The 23,008-nt window shown below is 38.6% G+C and overlaps 1 protein-coding gene, 1 non-coding gene and 2 pseudogenes across 2 annotated transcripts; 1 reads left to right on the top strand and 3 right to left on the bottom strand.

Moving 5' to 3' along the window:
* Positions 1 to 2,412: 2,412 nt before the first annotated feature.
* Positions 2,413 to 4,880, top strand: LOC148915535 (uncharacterized). Its single transcript, XM_089041940.1, is given in 3 exon segments — positions 2,413 to 3,024; positions 3,027 to 3,667; positions 3,669 to 4,880. Coding segments are annotated over 3 exon segments (2,394 nt in total). The 5' UTR covers positions 2,413 to 2,483.
* Positions 2,871 to 2,977, bottom strand: LOC148915536 (small nucleolar RNA R71). The gene has a single exon (XR_016122407.1). It is a non-coding gene; the product is annotated as a small nucleolar RNA R71 (small nucleolar RNA).
* Positions 4,881 to 8,195: 3,315 nt separating the features above from the next.
* On the bottom strand, positions 8,196 to 16,392 carry LOC148915533 (isoflavone reductase homolog; annotated as a pseudogene).
* On the bottom strand, positions 13,004 to 13,871 carry LOC148915534 (uncharacterized; annotated as a pseudogene).
* Positions 16,393 to 23,008: the final 6,616 nt, after the last annotated feature.

Raw genomic sequence — 23,008 nt, 5'->3', positions numbered from 1 at the left:
CAATAAAATATAATATATTAGTATTCCAGAAGTGGTTGATGTGCCTAAATATCACAGAAGTGGTTGATGTGTTAATTCAAGTTATGAACCCTACAAGTGCATTGCAGGTTTCAATTCATGGACTGTAATAATATTCACGTATTACGAATTTTAGTTTATTAGTATGATTTTGTGGTTAACGTATTAATAAGATGAAAATGTTCAGATCACATCGCAGCTAATGATTGATACATTGCATAACATTTCATCCTCTGTTTTTTTGTTTCGCAGGCTGTTCAACTAACGTTTCATGATCATACTGCAAGTATCCATAAGTATATTGGGACTTACTAACTTGATATACCGGGCGGATCCCAAACACTATTTTTTATACAAATTTTGAACCATTAGATTGAAGTACTGTTAATAGCTCTGATTAAATCTCACAACTAATTTATTATTATTTTTCTGATAATTCTTTTACCTTCCTACATGCCCACTGTTGGGTAGTCTCCATACCCCATGTGCTAAAAATCTGTCTCTTTCCACTACCTACTACTACTAGTTGTTGTTGGAATCGTTTTGGCCAATTGGGTGGATTCTTCAATGATGGTCGTGAAAGGAAAAAGAGTGGTATGATAGTGAGCGCCTTGATCTTGACTTCATCAATCAATTTGGGCCAAGTTAGGAACATTTTCTCGGTCGCTGGGTGGTCTGATGAGTCGATTTTATATTATATATTTAACCCCATTCTTAGTATATTTTGGTTAATATTTTGGAAGAATTTTGATACTTTGAATTATATTTCTAATATAGGTCTTTCAACTTCCTCTGGAGCAAAACATAATCAAATGGACGAATTTTGGAGTAATTCCAGTTGGAGGACGTTCGTGAGTCACTTAACTTGATCGTGTCAGAATTTCAGACTTTCTCACCAAGCGATGATTTCCTGGCGAATAAATAAAGGAGCAGTGCGCTGTGCTGGAATAATGACATTTTGGGCTTTTATTGCGATTTTAGAGCCCAAGATGACCTCGGATGGGTTCGTGGCCTTCTGGAGAAGTGTTCGGAATATTACGAGCTATCTTGGGCCAGATTTGGAGGAGATTTGAGACCAAAACGTGGCTGGGCAGATTTGGGCAGATTCTCCTAATCCAATTTGGACTTTATTTCTTAGTCTTATTTTATTTTAACTTAGTTTCCTTGTGGGGATTGGGTAGCTAGGTTTTAGGAGGTATTTAAGCTTCTTTTCACAGCAATTTGGATCTCCTTTTAGAACTTCTTTTTGGCTTTTGGAGCAATTGCTAGGGTTTTGGATTTTCGCTACTTTCAGGTGTTTTCATTCTTACTCATTCGAATGATATTTTCTTGGATTTCAATTATGATTATGTGTAACTAATTCCTTTTGCTAGGGCGAGGCCGTAAGCCTTAGCATGAATATGTAGTTTTATTAATTTGCTTATGAATGGATGCATGTTTGCTTTGAATTATTAATCACTGTGTTTAAAACTATCTATCTATTTTAATGACTGATCACCATTAGGATATGTAGACAAGTAATTTGATGCAATTTCTGTTGGAACATCACCCTGAAATTGAGGAGGGCTTCTTGTGATTAGTAATTGTAAGTTCACTTAAGGCGAACATCACGCTCTTAAGGGTTGCATGGTTTTTCAAAGGGTTTTCACAAAGCTTAATGAGTCTTGCATGTTTATATTTGATCCTGAACATCACAGACGGATTGCATGTTAGATATACGTTTTCGCTTGAACATCACAAGGAAAATATGCATTAGGAAAACCTAACCTTCAAAGCATATATGTGGAAATTCATAAGTAATTGATAGAATTGCATAGGATTGCGACGGTGTTGGCTAAACCCTAGTTTTCTCTAAATTGTTAGTCTTTAAAAAGAAATCGTTTTTCTCCTTTGCTGTTATTATTTCCCAACTTTCAGATTTCTTTTACTGTTAGTTTAATCTTTTCAAATTCATAAACTTCAAATCTTTGATAAAATCTATTTTAATTATTAATTAAGAGTTAGTTTAATTACAGATTAGTCAAACAATCTTTGGGGACAACGACCTTGCATGAGCATTTATACTACAATTACCTTGTATTCTTGCAAGTATTTTCAGTGATTTTAACCCTGTTTGCGCAGGTACTAAAAATCCTATCAAGAAATTGGCGCCGTTGCCGGGGATTGTTTTAACTAATTTGTTTCTATCATATTCTTAGTTGATTTTGTTTACACTTTTTCTGTTTTTTTATTTATTATATATATATATTTTTAATTTTCGTCAAAATATTAGTATTAAAAAAAAAAATTGAACGATTTGTTTGATTCTGCAAACCGCATGGTCCGACTAGATCAGAACTGCACATCTTATACATTTGATCTAGAACCAAAGCGCACTCGCATGCATAACGAAGAGAAGTTAATTGGGCCTGGGACTGTTCACTGCAGGCACTTTTCTGCAGAATTTGTTTGTAGACGAGGGTAACATGGCGTTAGAATTACCTGCAGCAGGCAGACCACTCAGAGAGTCATTGGCAGCCCGTGCCACTGATGTTCCTAATTGCATAGTCTATCCGACCCAAGAAGAGGGTGATTCGTTCGAGATCAAGCACCACATGCTTGAGATTTTACCAACATTCCGTGGGCTGCCTAATGAAGATGCGAACATACATATTGCAAAATTTATTGTGGGTTGCAAGAATATTTTGATTAGGGGTTTTTCTGCTGAAGCTATCAAGTTACGTCTTTTTCCTTTCACTTTGAAAGACAAGGCAGAAACTTGGTTATTTACTCTACCAGCTAATAGCATTACTACTTGGCAGCAGTTACACACAAAATTCCTGAACAAATATTATCCAGCATCCAAGACATTGAATTACAAGAGAGAGATTTTGACATTCACACAGAAGCCTAATGAAGAGTTTCATGAAGCATGGGAAAGATATACAGAGATGTACATAAAGTGTCCGCATGTTAATATTGATTCAGATACACAGATGAATATTTTCTTTGATGGGCTTAATCCAACTCTAAGAGTCATGTGAATGCATTAGCTGGAGGATCGTTGTCAAATAAATCTGCAAGAGAAGCATTTGAATTATTTGATATGATGGCTACAGAATCTCAACAATGGGCAGCAGAACATTCACAGAAAAGGGGAATTTTTGAGTTATCAGCAGGATCTCCTAACATGTCTGCACAAATGGCACAAATGGAGAAGAAAATTGATGCAAAGTTTGACATTATTCTACAACAGATGGCAAGTTCTACACAGCAGCCACCTGCAACAACAGTTTGCACTATCTGCAGCATGGTTACACACGACATAATGGGCTGCCCACATAGAGACTCCTACCCAGAGCTTGTTGAACAACATGTCAATATGATGAACAGCTATCAAAGGCCTAGGAATGATGCATATGCCAATCATTACAATCCCGGATGGAGGGATCATCCTAATTTCAAATGGGGTGACAATCAAAATAATGCAAAACCATTCCAACATGCACAAACAGCTTTTGTTCCCTCCAAACCATCTCTGGATGATCAACTAGCTAAATTGGCAGCAACAACTCAATCATTCATCGAGGGCAACAATCAAAGATTTCAAAATGTTGAAGCATCAATTAAAAATTTGGAGCAACAATTTGGCCAGCTAGCTGCACAGATTTTCAGACAGAGACAAAGGCAAATTTCCTAGTCAAACAATTCCTAATCCAAATGGACGTGAAGTTTGCAACGTTGTTCGGACTTTACGTTGTGGAAAAAGCTATGACAATCGTGAAAATAGCATTGAAAAGGAGCAACATGCAGTGGAGGATAATATAGAAAATTTTGCAGCAGCAGAACCTACCAAAACTGCAGAAAAACATAAATGGGCAGATCCAAAAATTGTTCCAAAACAAGTTCCTGAGCGTGTTTATGAGGCCCCAATTCTATATCCAGAACGTTTGAAGCCAAAAGCGAAGGACCAGCAGCTCAAGGACTTTATGCAGACATTATCCAAGGTTCAAATCAACATTCCATTACTGGATGCAATCAAGAAAATTCCATCATATGCCAAATTTTTGAAGGAAGTTTGTAGCAGCAAAAAGAAGTTTTCAGATTTGGACAAAGTCGTTTTGACAGAACAGTGCAGCGCAGTTTTGCTACACAAATTGCCACCTAAGAAAAAAGATCCAGGGAGTTTTAATATTTCTTGCACTATTGGAAATACTAATTTTAAAAGTGCTTTAATTGATTTGGGTGCAAGTATTAATTTGATGCCTTTTTCTGTTTTCCAGCGATTGGGGCAAGGAGATTTAAAGCCTACATCAATGATACTTCAACTAGCTGATCGTTCAATTACTTATCCAAGAGGTGTTATTGAAGATCTAATTATAAAGGTTGATAATCTTTATCTATCGGCGGATTTTGTGGTTCTAGACATGGACGAAGACCTTCAAACACCTATTATTTTGGGGAGACCGTTTATGGCAACATCTAGGACTTTAATCGATGTGGAAGCTGGAACATTGACTCTAAGGGTTCAGGACCAATCTGTGGTGTTTAATTTGTTTGAGGCAGCAAAACGTCCTGCTGAACAGCAAGAATGCATGCGCATTGATGTGGTAGACAGTATGGTTCAAGACAATTTTTATGCCAATTCAAATACAGGTCAATCTAATAAACCGTTTGCTGGGAAAAAGCGAAAATTGCAGTTCAATAAGCTAGAGGAAATTCGTCAAGATGCTTATAATAGTTCTCGCATCTACAAGGAAAGAACGAAGGCATTTCATGACAAGTCAGATTTTACGGAAGGAATTTCAGCCAGGACAAAAGGTTCTGACATTCAATTCAAGGCTCAAGTTATTTCCAAAGAAATTAAAATCTCGCTGGACTAGACCCTACCTGGTGACTCAAGTTTTTCCTCATGGAGCAGTTCAAATCACTAATGAAGCTCAAGGCAACACATTCAAGGTCAACGGTCACAGGCTGAAACCCTACGTGGAGACACCCTTTGACACTGCAAACGAGTCTTTGACTCTGAAGGAACCAGTGATTTGACCACCAGGCTTCTGCAAAGTCTAGCTACAGACTTAAAATAAAGCGCTTATTGGGAGGCAACCCAATTTTTCTAAACTCTTTACTCCTTTTAATTTAAAAAAAAAAAAAAATAAAATATATATATATATGAATGAATTGCTGGTTTCGGTTGTGACAGAAGCAAAGAGAGACAAGGCTCTTGAGTTCTTGAGAGAGATGAAGAAGGAAGAGGGCGGAGATGGATGGGTTTCAACTGAGAGAAGGAAAATATGTTTGTCTGCTTTGCAATCAGTGATGGGAATGGCCAAAGTGTGGTGTTGGAGGAGTGAGACGAAGGGGATCTAATATTTTTCAAATGACACTACAGCGGCTGCATCCGGTTATATTGTCGCTGCTGCCCGAATTTGACTCAAGTGTGGAGTTGGAGGAGTTGGTCAGCGCCTCTATGCAAGATCTCCGCTCTTCCCGGTCCTTTCGAACCCCGAAGTGTCCAGTTCCGGGTATTTTCTTTCCTTTTCTTTTCCATTTCTTGTTTTTCTGTTTTCTGTTTATTTTCTTTCCTATTCTTTTCCATTTCTTGTTTTTCTGTTTTCTGTTTCTTACCTTTCCTATTTTATTTTCCGTGTCTTTTATTTATTTTTCTCTTTGGCTTTTCTTGTTTTTCTTTCCTAGTTTATTCTCGTAGTATTTTTTCTTTCTCTTTGATGTTTGGTTTCCATTTTCTAGGATTTAGTTGTTTGGTCTGCTCTTCTTTTCTTTTGTTTATTTTCCACACCTTGAGGACAATGTGTGATTTAAGTTTGGGGGTGGGAAACTAAAAATTAATTTTTTTAATTTTTTGGGTCTTGTTTAAAATTTTCGTTTTTAAGTTCATACCCATAGATTATTTTAAACTTTGGAACAAATGGACATGGTGAAAATCAATCCCACAGTAGAGTCTTTTCTTTTTATTGTTGCTTAGACACTAATTCATGAATTATACTTTGAAATTTGCACATCACACCAACATGGTTTTGGGGAGTGAGATTGAAATACTTACTTTTTGTCTAAGCATGTTTTAATTTTTGTTCTTTATAAAAATAAAGTTAGTATGTGTTATAAAGTAATAATTGCCTCACCCGAAGCTTTGCTAGTAACCGGGCCAGTCCTGCCTAATCAGCAGTGATTCTCGAGACAAACAGTAGAGTTTTGGCATGAGGCAGGGTGGTTAGTTGGTTTCGTAGCCTTTTCAGCTTGAATTAATAAGTCCTTAGGGGTGTTCTACACCTAGTGCCCTAAAGCCTTAGTGGTTTGGGAGTCATTGACCTAAAGCTCGCTACATGGGTTGGATCGAAAGCTTAAGGGAACCGACATTGCACAACCACTACTGTTACTCAAAAAAAAAAAAAAAAAAAGAAGTGTGAAGTAAGTGTGTGAAGTATGAATAAAAGGGATGAGAGGTAAGGGTTTTAGTCGAATCTCCTTAACTATGATGGTTCACTTTACACCGAAGGAAGTTTGTGAATTCTTTTCTAATTGGTTCTAAATAGCTTAGACTTTGTGGTGGGATTAATTGGATCTTTTGAACAGATGTTCTAGTTTTTAAAATTCGCTATGGATTGCAACTTGAAGGTGGAAATTTTGTTCTGGTTAAAGTGTTAGCCAGATGTCTAGTTTGTTAAGTTTTTATTGTTGTTTGAGTCTTGTTTTGCTTGAGGACAAGCAAAGAGCTAAGTTTGGGGGTATTTTGATGAGTTCGATTTTATATTATATATTTAACCCCATTCTTAGTATATTTTGGTTAATATTTTGGAAGAATTTTGATACTTTGAATTATATTTCTAATATAGGTCTTTCAACTTCCTCTGGAGCAAAACATAATCAAATGGACGAATTTTGGAGTAATTCCAGTTGGAGGACGTTCGTGAGTCACTTAACTTGATCGTGTCAGAATTTCAGACTTTTTCACCAAGCGATGATTTCCTGGCGAATAAATAAAGGAGCAGTGCGCTGTGCTGGAATAATGACATTTTGGGCTTTTATTGCGATTTTAGAGCCCAAGATGACCTCGGATGGGTTCGTGGCCTTCTGGAGAAGTGTTCGGAATATTTTTATCTTTAAAACGAGCTATCTTGGGCCAGATTTGGAGGAGATTTGAGACCAAAACGTGGCTGGGCAGATTTGGGCAGATTCTCCTAATCCAATTTGGACTTTATTTCCTAGTCTTATTTTATTTTAACTTAGTTTCCTTGTGGGGATTGGGTAGCTAGGTTTTAGGAGGTATTTAAGCTTCTTTTCACAGCAATTTGGATCTCCTTTTAGAACTTCTTTTTGGCTTTTGGAGCAATTGCTAGGGTTTTGGATTTTCGCTACTTTCAGGTGTTTTCATTCTTACTCATTCGAATGATATTTTCTTGGATTTCAATTATGATTATGTGTAACTAATTCCTTTTGCTAGGGCGAGGCCGTAAGCCTTAGCATGAATATGTAGTTTTATTAATTTGCTTATGAATGGATGCATGTTTGCTTTGAATTATTAATCACTGTGTTTAAAACTATCTATCTATTTTAATGACTGATCACCATTAGGATATGTAGACAAGTAATTTGATGCAATTTCTGTTGGAACATCACGCTCTTAAGGGTTGCATGGTTTTTCAAAGGGTTTTCACAAAGCTTAATGAGTCTTGCATGTTTATATTTGATCCTGAACATCACAGACGGATTGCATGTTAGATATACGTTTTCGCTTGAACATCACAAGGAAAATATGCATTAGGAAAACCTAACCTTCAAAGCATATATGTGGAAATTCATAAGTAATTGATAGAATTGCATAGGATTGCGACGGTGTTGGCTAAACCCTAGTTTTCTCTAAATTGTTAGTCTTTAAAAAGAAATCGTTTTTCTCCTTTGCTGTTATTATTTCCCAACTTTCAGATTTCTTTTACTATTAGTTTAATCTTTTCAAATTCATAAACTTCAAATCTTTGATAAAATCTATTTTAATTATTAATTAAGAGTTAGTTTAATTACAGATTAGTCAAACAATCTTTGGGGACAACGACCTTGCATGAGCATTTATACTACAATTACCTTGTATTCTTGCAAGTATTTTCAGTGATTTTAACCCTATTTGCGCAGGTACTAAAAATCCTAGGTTTTAGGTTCAAGTGATTTTAGGTTCAAGTTCTTGGATTTTAGGCACCACAACACAAGAGTTAAAATTTAAAATCTAAGTAATGAGTCGGAGTCTGATCGATCTGCGCAAAAATAACCTAGGAATTTTAAAGTGCTGATCAATGAAATCCATTTGATTGGCGAGGTTAACCATATATAGATGCAACTTGGTAACTTTCGTGCATTCAATAGATTTCATATGATATCATGCGTACCTTTCATAGAGGCAAGGAAGTATTCTTCTGAAATGGAGATATGTTCTAGTTTCATGCCTATGAGGTCTTCCCACATCTCGACCAATTGTTTTTGATTGAGTTCGTTTTCGGGTGGACGAAGGTATAATGTTTTGTTCAATGTTCACGGATCATCTATTGTTTTGATTGTATATGCTGCAATGTCATCTTCATCCACTATAGATACTGCACGGTACATGAAGATGATCAACAAAGATGATTAATTCTATGTCATATATACATAAACCAGAGTATCTATATACGACTAGCCTGCATAATAGTAAATGCATGTGGAGGTGAAAAGTGGTGTTTAATTTAATTTATTAGTTTTGGTGTACCTTTAGCGTTACCTGTTGGAAACAATCAGTAAGTTGAATAATATAACAACAAAATATATATATAAGGCTTTTGAAAGAATCAATATATAACAACAGAAAAATTACAGATACAACAGTTTGTATTAAACCAGAAATACTAATTAACTTGCAGAGATGATAGAGTTTAGCAAATTTGCTATGTCCTTAGACAGTATTTTGCCCCCACTCCTATGCTTGTGGTTCTGCAGACGACTGTCCACCAGGATACAACTATCAAAACCAAAATTCTAGTATTTGAATTTTGGTATCTGACGAACTACATTATGGATATTCTCAATGGTTTTTCAGTGTTGTGTGAGATGTATTGGGTTTCAAAAGTTGGTTTTTTTACTTTGTATGTTTGGCTATTTAAATAAGCCTAAGACACCCCTTGGACATATCTGTTTGAACAGATATGTCTGAACTTTGAATTTCAAACTAACAGCAGTTATCTGAAGTTATCAAACTTAAATATATAAATATATATATTTAATTTAAATAAGGCCAACAAGTCCAAAGCCTACTTCAGAAAAACCCAATTGTGTTTATTATAGTGAAAGATCCCCACTTTATAAAGAGTGTAGGAAACTCTTTTCCCACTCAAACTCTAACAATACCCCACATTTGAGTGGGAAAAGTAAGCCTATATGTAACCACTGAGAATATGCGTTAGATGTAACATACATCAGGAGAGATGTCTTTTGGACCTGAACCTACCTTAGTGAATACTTATCGGATATACAAGGTGACGCAGTGGATATCTAATCTTGAACTGTTCACCAAACTAGTATACCAAGACAACAAGTATCACATATGTCACATCTAGACACACTGTGCATTCATACATTTGTGTTCATTTTGGTCCTGAACAAATCCTGGATTCATGAGAGCTTTAGAGAATGCAGCCATATAATTCTCATAAATGCGACCCCACATTTACTCTCATATAGGTGACACCAACTTAGGAATAGTCTGCCATATTCCCCTTAAATATAAGTAATTAGTGTCATTAAACATAAGTACCCTAAAAGACTTCAGTAGACAACACACTCTTCCACCATAAGAATGCGGCATATAGTGTGTCAACAACTTGATTTATACCTAACCAGTTTGCCTATTAAACCTAGACCATGGGATCTCCAATCAGCTAGGTTAGGTTTCCATAAGGCTAAATCATTTATTCTGTTGGCTGTAGCCCCATTCCCCTCGATGTAAATTTTATTTGCTCTCTTGATAAACATTTAGTGAGCGGATCCGCAAGATTCTCTTTTGACCTTATATAGTCAATGGAAATTATTCAACTAGAGAGCAATTGCTTTATTGTATTATGCCTTCGTCTAATATGCCTAGACTTTCCATTGTATACATTGTTTTTAGCTCTTGATTGAGCTGCTGTACTATCACAATGTATACAGATTGTTGTTACAGGCTTAGGCCATATTAGAATATCTTCTAAAAAAAACCTCAGCCATTCTGCTTCTTCTCCTGCCTTGTCTAAGGCAATAAATTCTGATTCCATCGTCGATCGGGCTATGCATGTTTGCTTAGAAGATTTCCAAGACACTGCTGCTCCTCCTAATGTAAATACATATCCACTTGTGGATTTAGTTTCAGTATTGTCGGAGATCCAGTTAGCATCACTATATCCTTCCAATACTGGAGGATATTTAGTATAATACAATCCATGATTCAAAGTATATTTTAAATACCTTAACACTCTAATTAAGGCATCCCAATGATCACGTCCAGGATTGCTAGTATACCTACTCAGCTGACTCACTGAATATACTATATTAGGTCTTGTACAATTCATAATGTACATTAAACTTCCAATAATTTGGGAATATTCACGTTGTGATATAGCATCTCCAACATGTTTTTTAAGTTTGCAGTTGGCATCAAATGGCGTAACGGCATGTTTGCAATCATATTGACCAAACCTTCGTAGTGTTGTCTCTATATAGTGAGACTGTGAAAGGATATAGCCATCTGAATTTCTCTTGACTTTTATACCAATAATCACATCAACAAGACCCAAGTCTTTCATATCAAAGCTTGAATTTAACATTTTTTTTGTTGAATTAATTATATCCTTATTAGTTCCCATGATGAGCATATCATCCACATACAAACATACTATGTCACATGCATTGTTATGTGTTTTAATGTAAATACATTTGTCACATTCATTTATTTTGAAACCATGCTTCAGCATAGTATGATCAAATTTTTGATGCCACTGCTTGGGTGCTTGTTTTAATCCATACAAGGATTTGACAAGTCTACATACTTTATTTTCTTGACCTTCAACTACGAAACCTTTTGGTTGCTCCATAAATATTTCTTCTTCTAAGTCTCCATTTAGGAATGCAATTTTTACATCCATTTGATGTATTTCCATGTTATAAACTGCAGCTATAGCAATCAACATTCGTATAGATGTTATTCTCATTACAGGAGAATAGGTGTCAAAGAAATCCAACCCTTCTTTTTGACGGTAACCTTTTGCTACTAAATGAGCTTTATATTTATCGATTGTACCATCAGGTTTCAATTTCTTCTTGAAAATCCACTTATACCCAATTGGTTTGTTACCAGGTGGCAAGTTCACCAATTCCCATGTATTATTTTGTAAAATGGATTCAACCTCACTGTTGATTGCTTCCTTCCAAAAAGGAGCTTCTGGACTAGACATGGCCTCTTTATAAGTTTGTGGCTTAGTTTCAGTTATAAATGTCAAGAAATCCGGTCCATAATCCTTTGGAACCTTAGTTCTTCTACTTCTTCTAGGCTCTGCCTCATTTGCAGACAAACTAGATGAAGTTGGATTAACAACATCATCATTCTCTTTCGAATGGTAATCACTTGATTTCCTTTTGCTTGTAAAGGACCTATCTTGTTTATATGGATATATGTCTTCATAAAATACAACATCAACATATTCTAAGATAGTGTTTGCATGTATGTCTGAAACCTCATATTTAAAAACTAAAAATCTATATGCAGCACTATTAGATGCTAAACCAATAAAAACACAGTCAATTGTTTTTTGTCCAAGTTTGGTTCGTTTTGGCAAAGGGATTTGTACTTTTGCTAGGCAAGCCCACACTTTTAGAATTTTATAAGTGGGCAATCTCCCTTTCCAAACTTCATATGGACACTTATTAGTCTTCTTTTGTGGGATTCGATTCAATATCACATTTGCAGTAAGTAAGGCTTCACCCCACAGATTGTGTGGAGCCCCTGAACTGTTTAACGTGAAATTTATCATATCTTTAAATGTTCTATTTTTTCTTTCAACAACACCATTCTGTTGTGGTGTGTATGGTGCTGTTGTTTGATGAACAATTCCATGTAATGCACAGAATTCAGCAAAAGCAGTGGATTCATATTCCCCTCCTCTATCTTACCTTAATATTTTTATTTTTTTGTTAAGTTGATTTTCAACTTCTGCCTTATATGTCTTAAACATATTCAGGGCTTCATCCTTGCTATGTATTAAGTATGCATAACAGAATTTATTGCAATCGTCTATAAATGTTATGTAATAGTTTTTCCCACCACGTGTAGGAGTTTATCTAAAATCACACAAATCACTATGAATTAATCCCAACAACTCATTGGACTTTTCAGGTATAGAGTTAAAGGTTTGCCTTGCAAATTTTGACTCTGTACACATTTCACATTTATTGTTTGAAATAAAACCAAACTTGGGCAGCAAACCTAAATTACACATCCTATATAAAGAACGAAAATTCACATGACCTAATTTAGCATGCCATAAACTAGATGAGTTAGCAATATAAACAGAAGCCTTATTCATATTATTATTAATAAGATTGGCAGATACATTGAGTTTAAACAATCCATCAGCAAAATAGCCTTTGCCTACAAACATTCCCCCCTTAGTCAATACAAATTTATTAGACTCAAACACTAGTTTGAATCCCTTATTGCTAAGAATTGGACCAGAAACCAAATTCTTTCGAATTTCTGGCACATGTAGCACATCTAGGAGGGTTAGTTCTTTTCCAGAGGTAAACTTCAGATACACCTTGCCATTTCCCATTATTGCAGATGTAGAAGAATTTCCCATGGATAAGTGCTTATCACCATCTATTTTCTGGTAAGTAGAGAACATTGCTCTATCACCACAAATATGGCGAGTGGCTCCAGTGTCTATCCACCAGTCAAAAAAATCTGAGACCATATTTGTCTTAGAAACTACTGCAGCTAAAGCATCTTTTGCTTATGTAACATTTGCTTGATTGTTCCTGGCCTGGTTGTTTGAATTCGCAGGATTGTGGTCTCTTCTATGGTGACATTCTTGTGCTCTGTGACCTGGTTTCCCAAAACCCAACAACTACTTTTTATCCTCTTGAAATCTTCCTTTTAGCCGCTGGTACAAATTTCTTTGTAGACTTCTTATTTTTCTGGGAATCAGATTTCTGCTTTGAAGGATTCTCTCAACTATATTTGCCTTGGCTTTCCATGTTTGAAACCACACTCCTTTCTTCTCACTTATTCTGTTATCCTCTTCAATCCGCAGCCTTAAAATAAGATCTTCAAGAGTCATCTCCTTTCTTTTATGTTTGAGATAATTCTTAAAGTCTTTCCAAGATGGAGGAAGTTTTTCTATAATAGATGCCACTTGGAAAGAATCACTTATTTTCATGCCTTCTGCAAGAATATCATGAATGATTTTTTGGAGGTCTTCCACTTGATTGACAACAGGCTTGGAGTCCGTCATTTTGAAGTCTAGAAATTTGCCAACAACATCTTCTGTTTTATATTTCTTCTCCAATGACTCCCACAGTTCTTTGGTTGTTGTGAAGACTGCATATACATCATACAACGAATCATCCAAGGCATTGAGAATGTAATTTTTGCAGAGGAAATCATTGTGTTGCCAAGCACAAATTGCATTCAAAGTCTCTGCAAAAATATTGTCTCCCTCTGCCTTAGGTACAATCTCTGTCACAACATTAGCCAAATTCAATGTTGTTAAATAAAACAACATTTTCTGCTGCCAACGTTTGAAATCCTCTCCCTTGAATTTTTGAGGCTTCTCGGAATAAGAGTTCTTCCCTGATTGTTCCATTGAATACTGTCTAACATTGTTGGAAACAATCAGTAAGTTGAATAATATAACATAATATATATATATATATATGTATATAAGGCTTTTGAAAGAATCAATATATAACAACAGAAAAATTACATATACAACAGTTTGTATTAAACCAGAAATACTAACTTGTAGAGATGATAAGAGGCTAGCAAATTTGCTTTGTCCTTAGACAGTATTTCGCCCCCACTTCTGTGCTTGTGATTCTGCAGACGACTGTCCACCAGGATACAACTATCAAAACCAAAATTCTAGCACTTGAATTTTGGTATCTGGCAAACTACAGTATGGATACTCTCAATGGTTTTTCAGTGTTGTGTGAGATGTATTGGGTTTCAAAAGTTGGTTTTTTTACTTTGTACGTTTGGCTATTTAAATAAGCCTAAGACACCCCTTGGACATATCTGTTTGAACGGATATGTTTGAACTTTGAATTTCAAACTAACAGCAGTTATCTGAAGTTTCTCCTTTGGAGGAACGAGTGTCCCTATCTACGAAAGGTTGCCGGCTAAATAACCAGCAAAGCGGCACCATAGACATAAGTGAAGGGGAATTTAGCATCTTGTATTGCCTTTCTCACTATCATTTTATCATCAAATGTAACTCTTCCAGGTTGAAGTGCATGTCCCATACGTGCTGGATCAAAACCGAACTCTGATGGCAAAAAACGCTACACAAAAAAGTAGCACAGGAAAAAAGTGATACATATGAGTCACGACCAAAAAGATCAAAAAGATCATTCACAGTTCTTATTCAAACTACAAAGACAAGTCTGACTACTCCTATATAAAACACTTTCTCTTCCACAACATAAATTGGCTAAGACATTTAAAGTCTTGCGCTCTATTGTACAATAATATCAAGGGAGTTGATTTTCTCATTTGTCTTTTATTTACTTACACTCCTTTACTTGGAAATTGTATGTTCCCACTTCTCTTTTATCCACTTACACTCCCTTTTTTGTTATAGTAAAAAGTATTTTTTATATATATATATAAAAATGAGTATAAATGGGCAAAAAGGAAGTGGGAAAATCAACATCCTAATATCAATTATGGTTTCGAATATTGAAGTGAACCCTAATTAATGAAAAAGTTAAACCACTAATAATTAAACTAAATCGTTGTGACAAAAAAAAAAATATAATTAAGTTAAATCATCAACGCGGTCTAGCCTAATGGTAAAGAGCCTTAACTTGAAGATCAGTGATCTCAGGTTCAAACCATCATAGCACTTTGATAGTTTGTGTATGAGAAACCCTGCCCCTTGTAGTTCAGTTGCATTTATATAAAACAAAAAAAGATAAATCATATCATTCATATCAATAATGAAGAAAAAAGGTGCTCCTCCATAAGGAAGGACCTATACAGGGAAATAAAGCTGTCTTACCAGATTATTTGAAACTTTTTTTATGTGATCGTAACCAATCCCCTCAGAATGCCTATGTCTATTAATTAATGTTATATCCTAAGTCCATGAAATATCAACCATGTCATCCAACTAACACTTGAGTCAACTAGTAACACCACGTGTTACACACCCAAGAATTTTTATGTCATTTAGTGTTACTAATCGATGTGTTATAATATGAGTGCACAATAAACAAACCCCGTAGAATAACATGAGAGTAAAAACCATTTGAGAAACAAAAAGCACATAGAGCAAATGACCATCCACCCTTGCTTAATTCATGTAAATATGCCTAATCACTGGCACTGGCCCCACGAGTATATGCATGATTTATATGAAGCTTTTCTAGTGGTGTTTGTACCTTAATATTTCCGGCTCTTTTGATAGCTTCAACCACTGGCGGACCCAATACATGCCTACTGTGGGCAACTGCCCACACTTAGGTGGTTTCTTCACCCACCTAGCCAATAAAAATTAGAGACTAGCCTAATATTTTGCATGCAAAATCCCTCACCCAGCACCCTAAATAAGTAAAGCCTTCGAGGTTTTAGCCCAAAACCTCTTCTATATTGAAAATATCAAGGCCCAAGACTTAATAAACATATGGTCCAATATATAAAGCCTTAGATTTTGGCCCAAAATCATATATTAAAAATTTATTGAAATAGATTATGTGTTATAATATATATCGTATTGCTATGAAAACCTAGACTTTGTAGGAGTCAGCTATGAAATTGTTTTTTCTGCCCCAGATTGAAAAAAGACTAGGTCCGCCACTGGCTTCGACAAGCTGGAGCTGCAGCAAAATGTTGTGACTCCGAATATGTACCCCAGATATGGGGCAGATGACAACATCAACAAGCTTGACAGCACGGACAAGGCTTTCCATATCAGAAAATGAGCCCTCCACAAGGTGAGGCCCTTGCTTCTTGAATGCCAAGAGCATTTGGAGCTTATCAATGTCAAGGCCAATCTCTGGCCTTTGAAGAACATACGTTGGGTGGCTTTGGGATAGGCTTGCAGAAACAATCCTACGCCCCAGGAACCCAGTACCACCAAGCACAAGCACCTTACTCCTTTCCATACCGATCTAATTATACCACTTTTCCCTCTGAATGTGTATATATATACCTAGTGTTTTACTTTTGTATATATACAGGAACGGATCCAGAAATTGCAAATCGGATGGGCTAAATTTACCTTAAGTACAAATGTATTAAGAAAAATGGGTGAGTTTTGTGGATTTTGGTTGGTTTTTGTAGATTTTTAGGCTTGGATAATAGATTTTAGGAAATAAAAACTAGAGTTAACCCACATGGTGTGGCTAAATTTTTTTGGGGTAAATCATAAGCCCTAGTTTGTTATATTTTTATTTTATATAAGCACTCTTTTTTCAGTATATTTTCTTCATTAGAACTTTTTGTTATTATACGACATTTGAAATAGAGAAAATGTTAGAATTATTGATAATATTGTTGAAATATTTGGAAGGGATTGAAGGGAAACAAAGAAAGAAAAGGAAAAAAAAAATATTTATAAGGAGTTGAAGTTAAAAAAGAAAGTAATAATAAAATAAAAATATCCCATTTTGTGCGGGAGGGAACCTAACAAAATAAAAACACATCTCATCCCAACACATATCTCCCCTGCTCTCTTTTTTATTATATTTTCTTGTCTCTCACTTTTTTATTATTCTTTTTTCCTCTCTCTCTCTCTATATCTCTCTCCCCCTCTTTGGGATGGGCTATCTCTATTAAGTTGTTTTTTTTTTTTTTTTTTTTTTTGTAAATCTTAAGAATACTGATATTACAAATACAAAAAATATTTGTATGGGTTGTAGCCCTACAACGTGGATCTGTCCCTGTATATATAGCGATAGACACAAGAAGACAAACATGGAAAAAAATATGTCGAATCAAACTTCGAGTGGGTTCATAGATAAATATCAGAGAAGTGGTTGATGTGTTCGGTACAAGTCCAGGTATCAATGGACTACAATATTCGGAGAAATTTTTATATGTTCCGGGTATACCATGTGGTTGGTGTACTATCCAATAAACATAAGACATGTGGAATTATTGTCTAACTTATTGTATTTCTTTTTATAACATGTGGCGGGTTGCATTGCAAATATTTCATATTTCTTTTGTCTATTTGATGGTACACCTCCAATATTCAACGTATTAAGAATTTTAGAATAGTGACGATGCATGGTAATTATGGTAACCAAATTAAATCAAAACTCAAATAATTCATTCAATTTGGGGATTATTTGATCTAATTGGGAATTAATTAACCTGATTAGGAGTTACTCAATTTAATTGGGGATTACCTACTTAAATTGAAAGTTACCTAATTGGGTTGATAATTGATTTGATTAATTACCACGATTTCCAATTAAATGAGGAGTTACCTAATTAAATTAGGATTTGATTTGATACCTACCACAATAGGGTAAATCAAATCCCTAATCAATCAAATCAATTCCAAAAAGGGGAGGAATAATTCCCTTCCATCTACGGAATTATTCCTCTGAAACCCCTAGCCTCCAAGACCATTATAAAAGCATAGCCACACACAAGGGTTAATGTACGTCGGAAATCCCTACTGAAACTCTGCAGAAAATTCCTCTCAAACCCTAGCCACCTCCTTTCTCTCCCTCTCTTTTACATAAAGCTTCGACTGCCCGGTTTACACCCTATACGATTCAATTGAACTAATTTAGGTATCAGAGGGCCTTTGGCCAACACCCCCCGGGTGTGGCCCTCTCATTTGTTCTATTTTGCAAGGAGAAAGACGAGGCGGAGAAGGAAGAGGAATCTTTGCAACCGAATATTCTCGTAGGGAAATTTGTACACTCAAATTGGTGCTTTCATTGAGAGCACGAGTTATACTCAACGTGTGCTCAAGGAATCCGTTCCTCCTATTTTCCAATCCACCGAAAACTTCGAAAGAATCATGGTTGAAAGCATGAAGACGAGAGGCAAAGCCGCCGCCATGGCTTAATCCACGACGGCCCAAAGCCATTCTACCCATGATCCCGCGATCGACATGGTGGCACCACCACCTCTCACCACTGTACCGGCCACCGCAACCGAACATGGTGGAACCTCCCATCAGGGTGGGCTTGTCACCACCGCTGACTTAGGTCCGGTCTTGGAGCAACTTCAAGAGTTCCCTCCATTGCCTCCACACTCGATATACGCTCTCGCGCACACCTTCAATGAAACCCTAGCCCGTGTGCAATTGGGCTCCACACACTTCTCTCCTCCCGATCCATGAAGTCAAGCAGACCTTAGTCTGAGAGTTGACCAGCTAGCTCAGAAAATGGACGACCAAAGCGATCTGACGAGGCAACTCCTCCACCAAATCAGCTTGGCTCAAAACTTTGGCATTGGACAACCGGGAGAAGAGAGAAGGATGGACAAACGCACCGGCCAGGCAGCTCAACGGGTACCCAGCAGGTCGAGCAGGAGTGGGCGGACAAGGCGAGGGACAACAACTTGATCGACCTGCCAACATGTCACAAGCATCTGCGAGCCCCACTCAGAGCAGATTAAGTTTGAGAAAAAACATGCGCGAGATGCTAGGCCCACGACTTGAAGTCCACGCTCGCTTGGGCCCGCAGGGAAATGTGCTTCAAAGGCTAGGCCCCTAGGGAGGTCAGCCGGACAACCATCGTAACGAGGTTCATGAAGAAAGACGCTCAGCTGTCCACTCGCAGAGGAGCATTCATGAGAGGCTAGGTCATCAGGGTGGTCAACCTGATAATCCTCAAATGAGGACCACGAGAAAAGGCGCTCCGCTGCTCACTCTCGAAGAGACGATTCTCGTCAACAAGCTACGGAGAATCTCTCACAAGCACAATCCACCAACACGCCGCCTAGGCAAGATGATGAGAAGGTTGACCCTCACGGACCACGAGGAGGTCAATCAGCGCCAACTAAACCGACCAGCAATGTGTGTGGAGGACATAGAAAAGCTTGTGAATGACCTACTTCGAGACTTGAAGACCGGCAGGAATTTTGAAGATGTACTACGTAAGGAGATCAACTAGGAAAACTCCACACCTTTCACGGGCGAAATCGAGTAGGCTGCTCCCGAAGCGGTTCTCAACGCCTTCGTTTACCTACTTCAAAGGGGATTCCGATCTCGAGAGCCACCTAAAACACTTCAAAAGTGTCATGATCCTCTATAAGGCCGACGACGCGCTGATGTGCAAGGTATTTGTAATAACCTTGCGAGGGGCAGCCCAAGATTGGTTCCACACCTACCATCCGGGTCGGTCAGCAGCTTCAATGAGTTGGCTTACTTCTTCACCAAAGAGTACACCTCTTACCGGGCGATCAAGAAGATTACATTAAGAGATTCAAAGTAGAAAAGGCCAACATTGTAGGATGTGACGACCGGATCGCGTCATCTGCCTTCAAGAAAGGTTTTCCAACTGAACACGTCTTGTACCGCGGAAATGACTATCACTCCCCGGACTCTGGCAGAGGTCTATGCGACCGTGGAACGCTACGCGCTTTGGGATGACGATCGAATCATCGCAAAGAAGTCTACAAAGCAGGAAGACCAGTCGACTAGACGGGCAGGCCAAAGAAGCGATGAATTTAGCAACAAGAGTGAGGACAAGCGCAAGTCACACCCACAAGGAGACACTGCAGCAGGAGAGAACTACACCAAGTTCACCATCCTCATACATCAAATCTTAGCCCAAGTGAAAAACAAACCTTGGGTAAGAAGACTACTACCCTTGAAAGGAGATCCAGACAAGAGGGATACTAGCAAATACTGTGCTTTCCATGGGACACACGGGCACACTACCAACAACTGCTTCGCTTGGAAAGCACACCTTGAAGAACTCGTGAGAGAAGGTCATTGCACGGAGTTCATCGCGAAGCAGGCCATCCAGCGAATTGAAGATCGAGACACCGCCAAGGAACCACCCTAGAAGGTCATAAGGATTAATACAATCCTAGCCGACGCCAAGGAGTCAAGGTGCGCTAGGAATTTCTTAAAATGAGGTCTCCATGCCTTCTGCGGGAAGTATCCAAGTTCCTATCTTTTTCCCGAGAGAGGCAGGATAGACACACAATTGCCCATAAGCAGCGTCCTAAGGGAGACGTAGGCGACGACCAAAGCATCCTTCGGGAGACACAGCCCGTAAAAAGTGTCCTAAGGGAGGCGCAGGGTGTGCTAGGAATTTTTGAAAAGGAGGTCTCCATGCCTTCTCGGGAAGTATCCAAGTTCCTATCAGTTTCCTAAGGGAGGTAGGATAGACACACAATTGCTCATAAGTAGCGTCCTAAGGGAGACGCAGGCGACGATCAAAGCGTCCTTCCGGAGATGCATCCCGTAAAAAGCCTCCTAAGGGAGACGCATAGTGCGCCAGAATTTCTTAAAAGGAGGTTTCCATGCCCTCTGAGGGAAGTATCCAGATTCCTATCTATTTCCTAAGGGAGGCAGGATAGTCACATAGTTGCCCATAAGCAGCGTCCTTCGTGAGACGCAGGGTGACGACCAAGGCATCTTAAGGGATGTGCAGAACACGCCCGAATCCTCTTAAGGGGACCCTGGCACTCGCCAACTTCTTAAGGGAAACCATCCTAAAGGATGTGCAAGACACGCTTGGAGCTTCTTAATGAGGGCCCTGACACTCGCCAACTTCCTAAGGAAAACCATCCTAAGGGATGTGCAAGACACACCCGGAGCCTCTTAAAGGGGGCTCTGACACTCACCAACTTCCTAAGGGAAACCATCTTAAGGGATGTGTAGAACACGCCCGGAGTCCCTTAAGGGATCCTGGCACTCGCCAACTTGCTAAGGGAAAATATCCTACGAGATATGCATAATACGCTCGGAATCCCTCAAAGAGGGATCCTGTCACTCATAAATCTCTGAAGAAGATGTGCAATCAAGACACAGGCTGGTTACTCAAGTAGTTCACAAATCAATACACAAATTGAGGTGAAAAATAAACTAAAATTTTCATAACAAGCTGACCAATCGGCCAAAGTTCAACAAAGAGAAGATGGTCAAATAAAACCAATTATTCTAAGTAAGAAAGCAAACTACAAAAGTTGAAAAGAAATAAAGAAGTCTTCATCTACTCTGGGACGCCAGCAGGAGACCTCGAGCTGCAGTCTCTTCGGCCTCCACTGATCATCCACGCCTTGGCTCCCTACTCCGCGGCATCGCCATCATCTCATCTCTGCGTCCTCTCGGTTGCTGCTCTTGGTTCCTCCTTCCACGGGGTGAGTCGGGTAGAGCGTCTTGATGTCTACGTCGTCAATTGCATACAATGGAGTAGTCCTATCTGCACAATGCAGCTAAGAGAGATGTCAGCATTCTTACGCTCAAGACAAAGAAGACATCTTTCGAGTAACCAAATCAGCGGCAAAAGAGTTGAGCTCGAAATCCTTCTCGGTAAAGGAGCTTTTCAGCTCATATATCATCGCCCTCAAATCGACGTCTTCTTCTCATAACGGTCCGTGGAAAGTGGGTGGCCAATTCATTCTTCTTCTCTAACTCACTGAAAGGCGAAGAGGGGGCAACAACAGAGGAGCTCGAATAGTCTCAAGCAAAAACCAATCCTTTTTTAATTAGATGAAATGTTGGTTTCCTTTGTTTTTCCAAGAAAAGGCTCGGGAAAGTGCCAAGATCGCCGACCTGAAGGATGTGATCAACCAACTCAGCACAGGAAGACGGGTTTGATAGGAAGTTCGTCTTAAGCAGATCGACACGCATGCGTCCCATGCAAGGCTAGACTTGTTCGCCTTGGGATCAACCGCCGACACTGGAGAAGAACCCTTAGCCCGGGCAGATGACTCTCTCATCCTCTTAGCCTCCGCCAACCTCATCTCCAAATGAGTCAATGATACTGAATCAACTCTACGCTTGACTGCCCATGACTTAACAATGGATTATGAGCAGACTTCTGCTTCAATCTTCATCTTTTGACCGCATGCACGACTCAAACCGAGGAGGAATGTCTGCATCTCTTTGACGCTCGGCAGACCTAGGTAGGCACGAGCTACCTCACGGCACATCATGGTTCTTGAGCGTGTCAGCAGGAGGCTCGGGCAGAACACCCTGAGCACCACGCATAATACCAACCTTTGTGCTATTTGTACCCACGAGATGCTTGACCCTGGCAGATGATGATGGAGCAGACCCCGCTTGAGTCTTCTTAGTAGAAGGGAGCCTTGGCTTCTTCCTCGATGGAGACCCATTCTTTGGTGCAAAGAAGTAGCTTCACCCCTTGAAGATTTGGCAGCAGCCTTTCTCTTTGGGGAGATTCAGCGAAACACTCTTCCTGTCCCAAGCAAATCGTCAGATCATGGCCGTTCGCTTTCACTTTTCGACATCCTCGGCAGGGGTAGACCATCGTCTACCTCTCGGTACTTGCTCAACAGCCAGCGCCACTCGCGAAACTTTAAAAGGATGTTCAAAGCACGGCGGACCTTAGCCATGTCCGGTCCAAGCTCCCATTGCTTGCTGATGTCACTCACTATAAGCAGAAGATAGAAGTTAGTCAGCCGCACTTCAAGAAATTCAAATAAAAAGAAATAGCTCTCACTTGAGTCTTCTCAGTAGAAGGGATCCTTGGCTTCTTCCTCAATGGGGACCCATCTTTTGCCAGCGAATTCGCAGCTTCATTTCTTGAAGACTTGACATTAGCCTTCCTTTTTAGGGAG

The sequence above is a fragment of the Prunus mume genome, linkage group LG7 (assembly GCF_029339155.1).
Source record: "Prunus mume cultivar Tortuosa linkage group LG7, ASM2933915v1, whole genome shotgun sequence".
In the NCBI taxonomy this organism is placed as follows: domain Eukaryota; kingdom Viridiplantae; phylum Streptophyta; class Magnoliopsida; order Rosales; family Rosaceae; genus Prunus; species Prunus mume.
The sequence above is the reverse complement of the archived record's forward strand: the minus strand, read 5'-3'. Positions and strand labels throughout refer to the sequence as shown.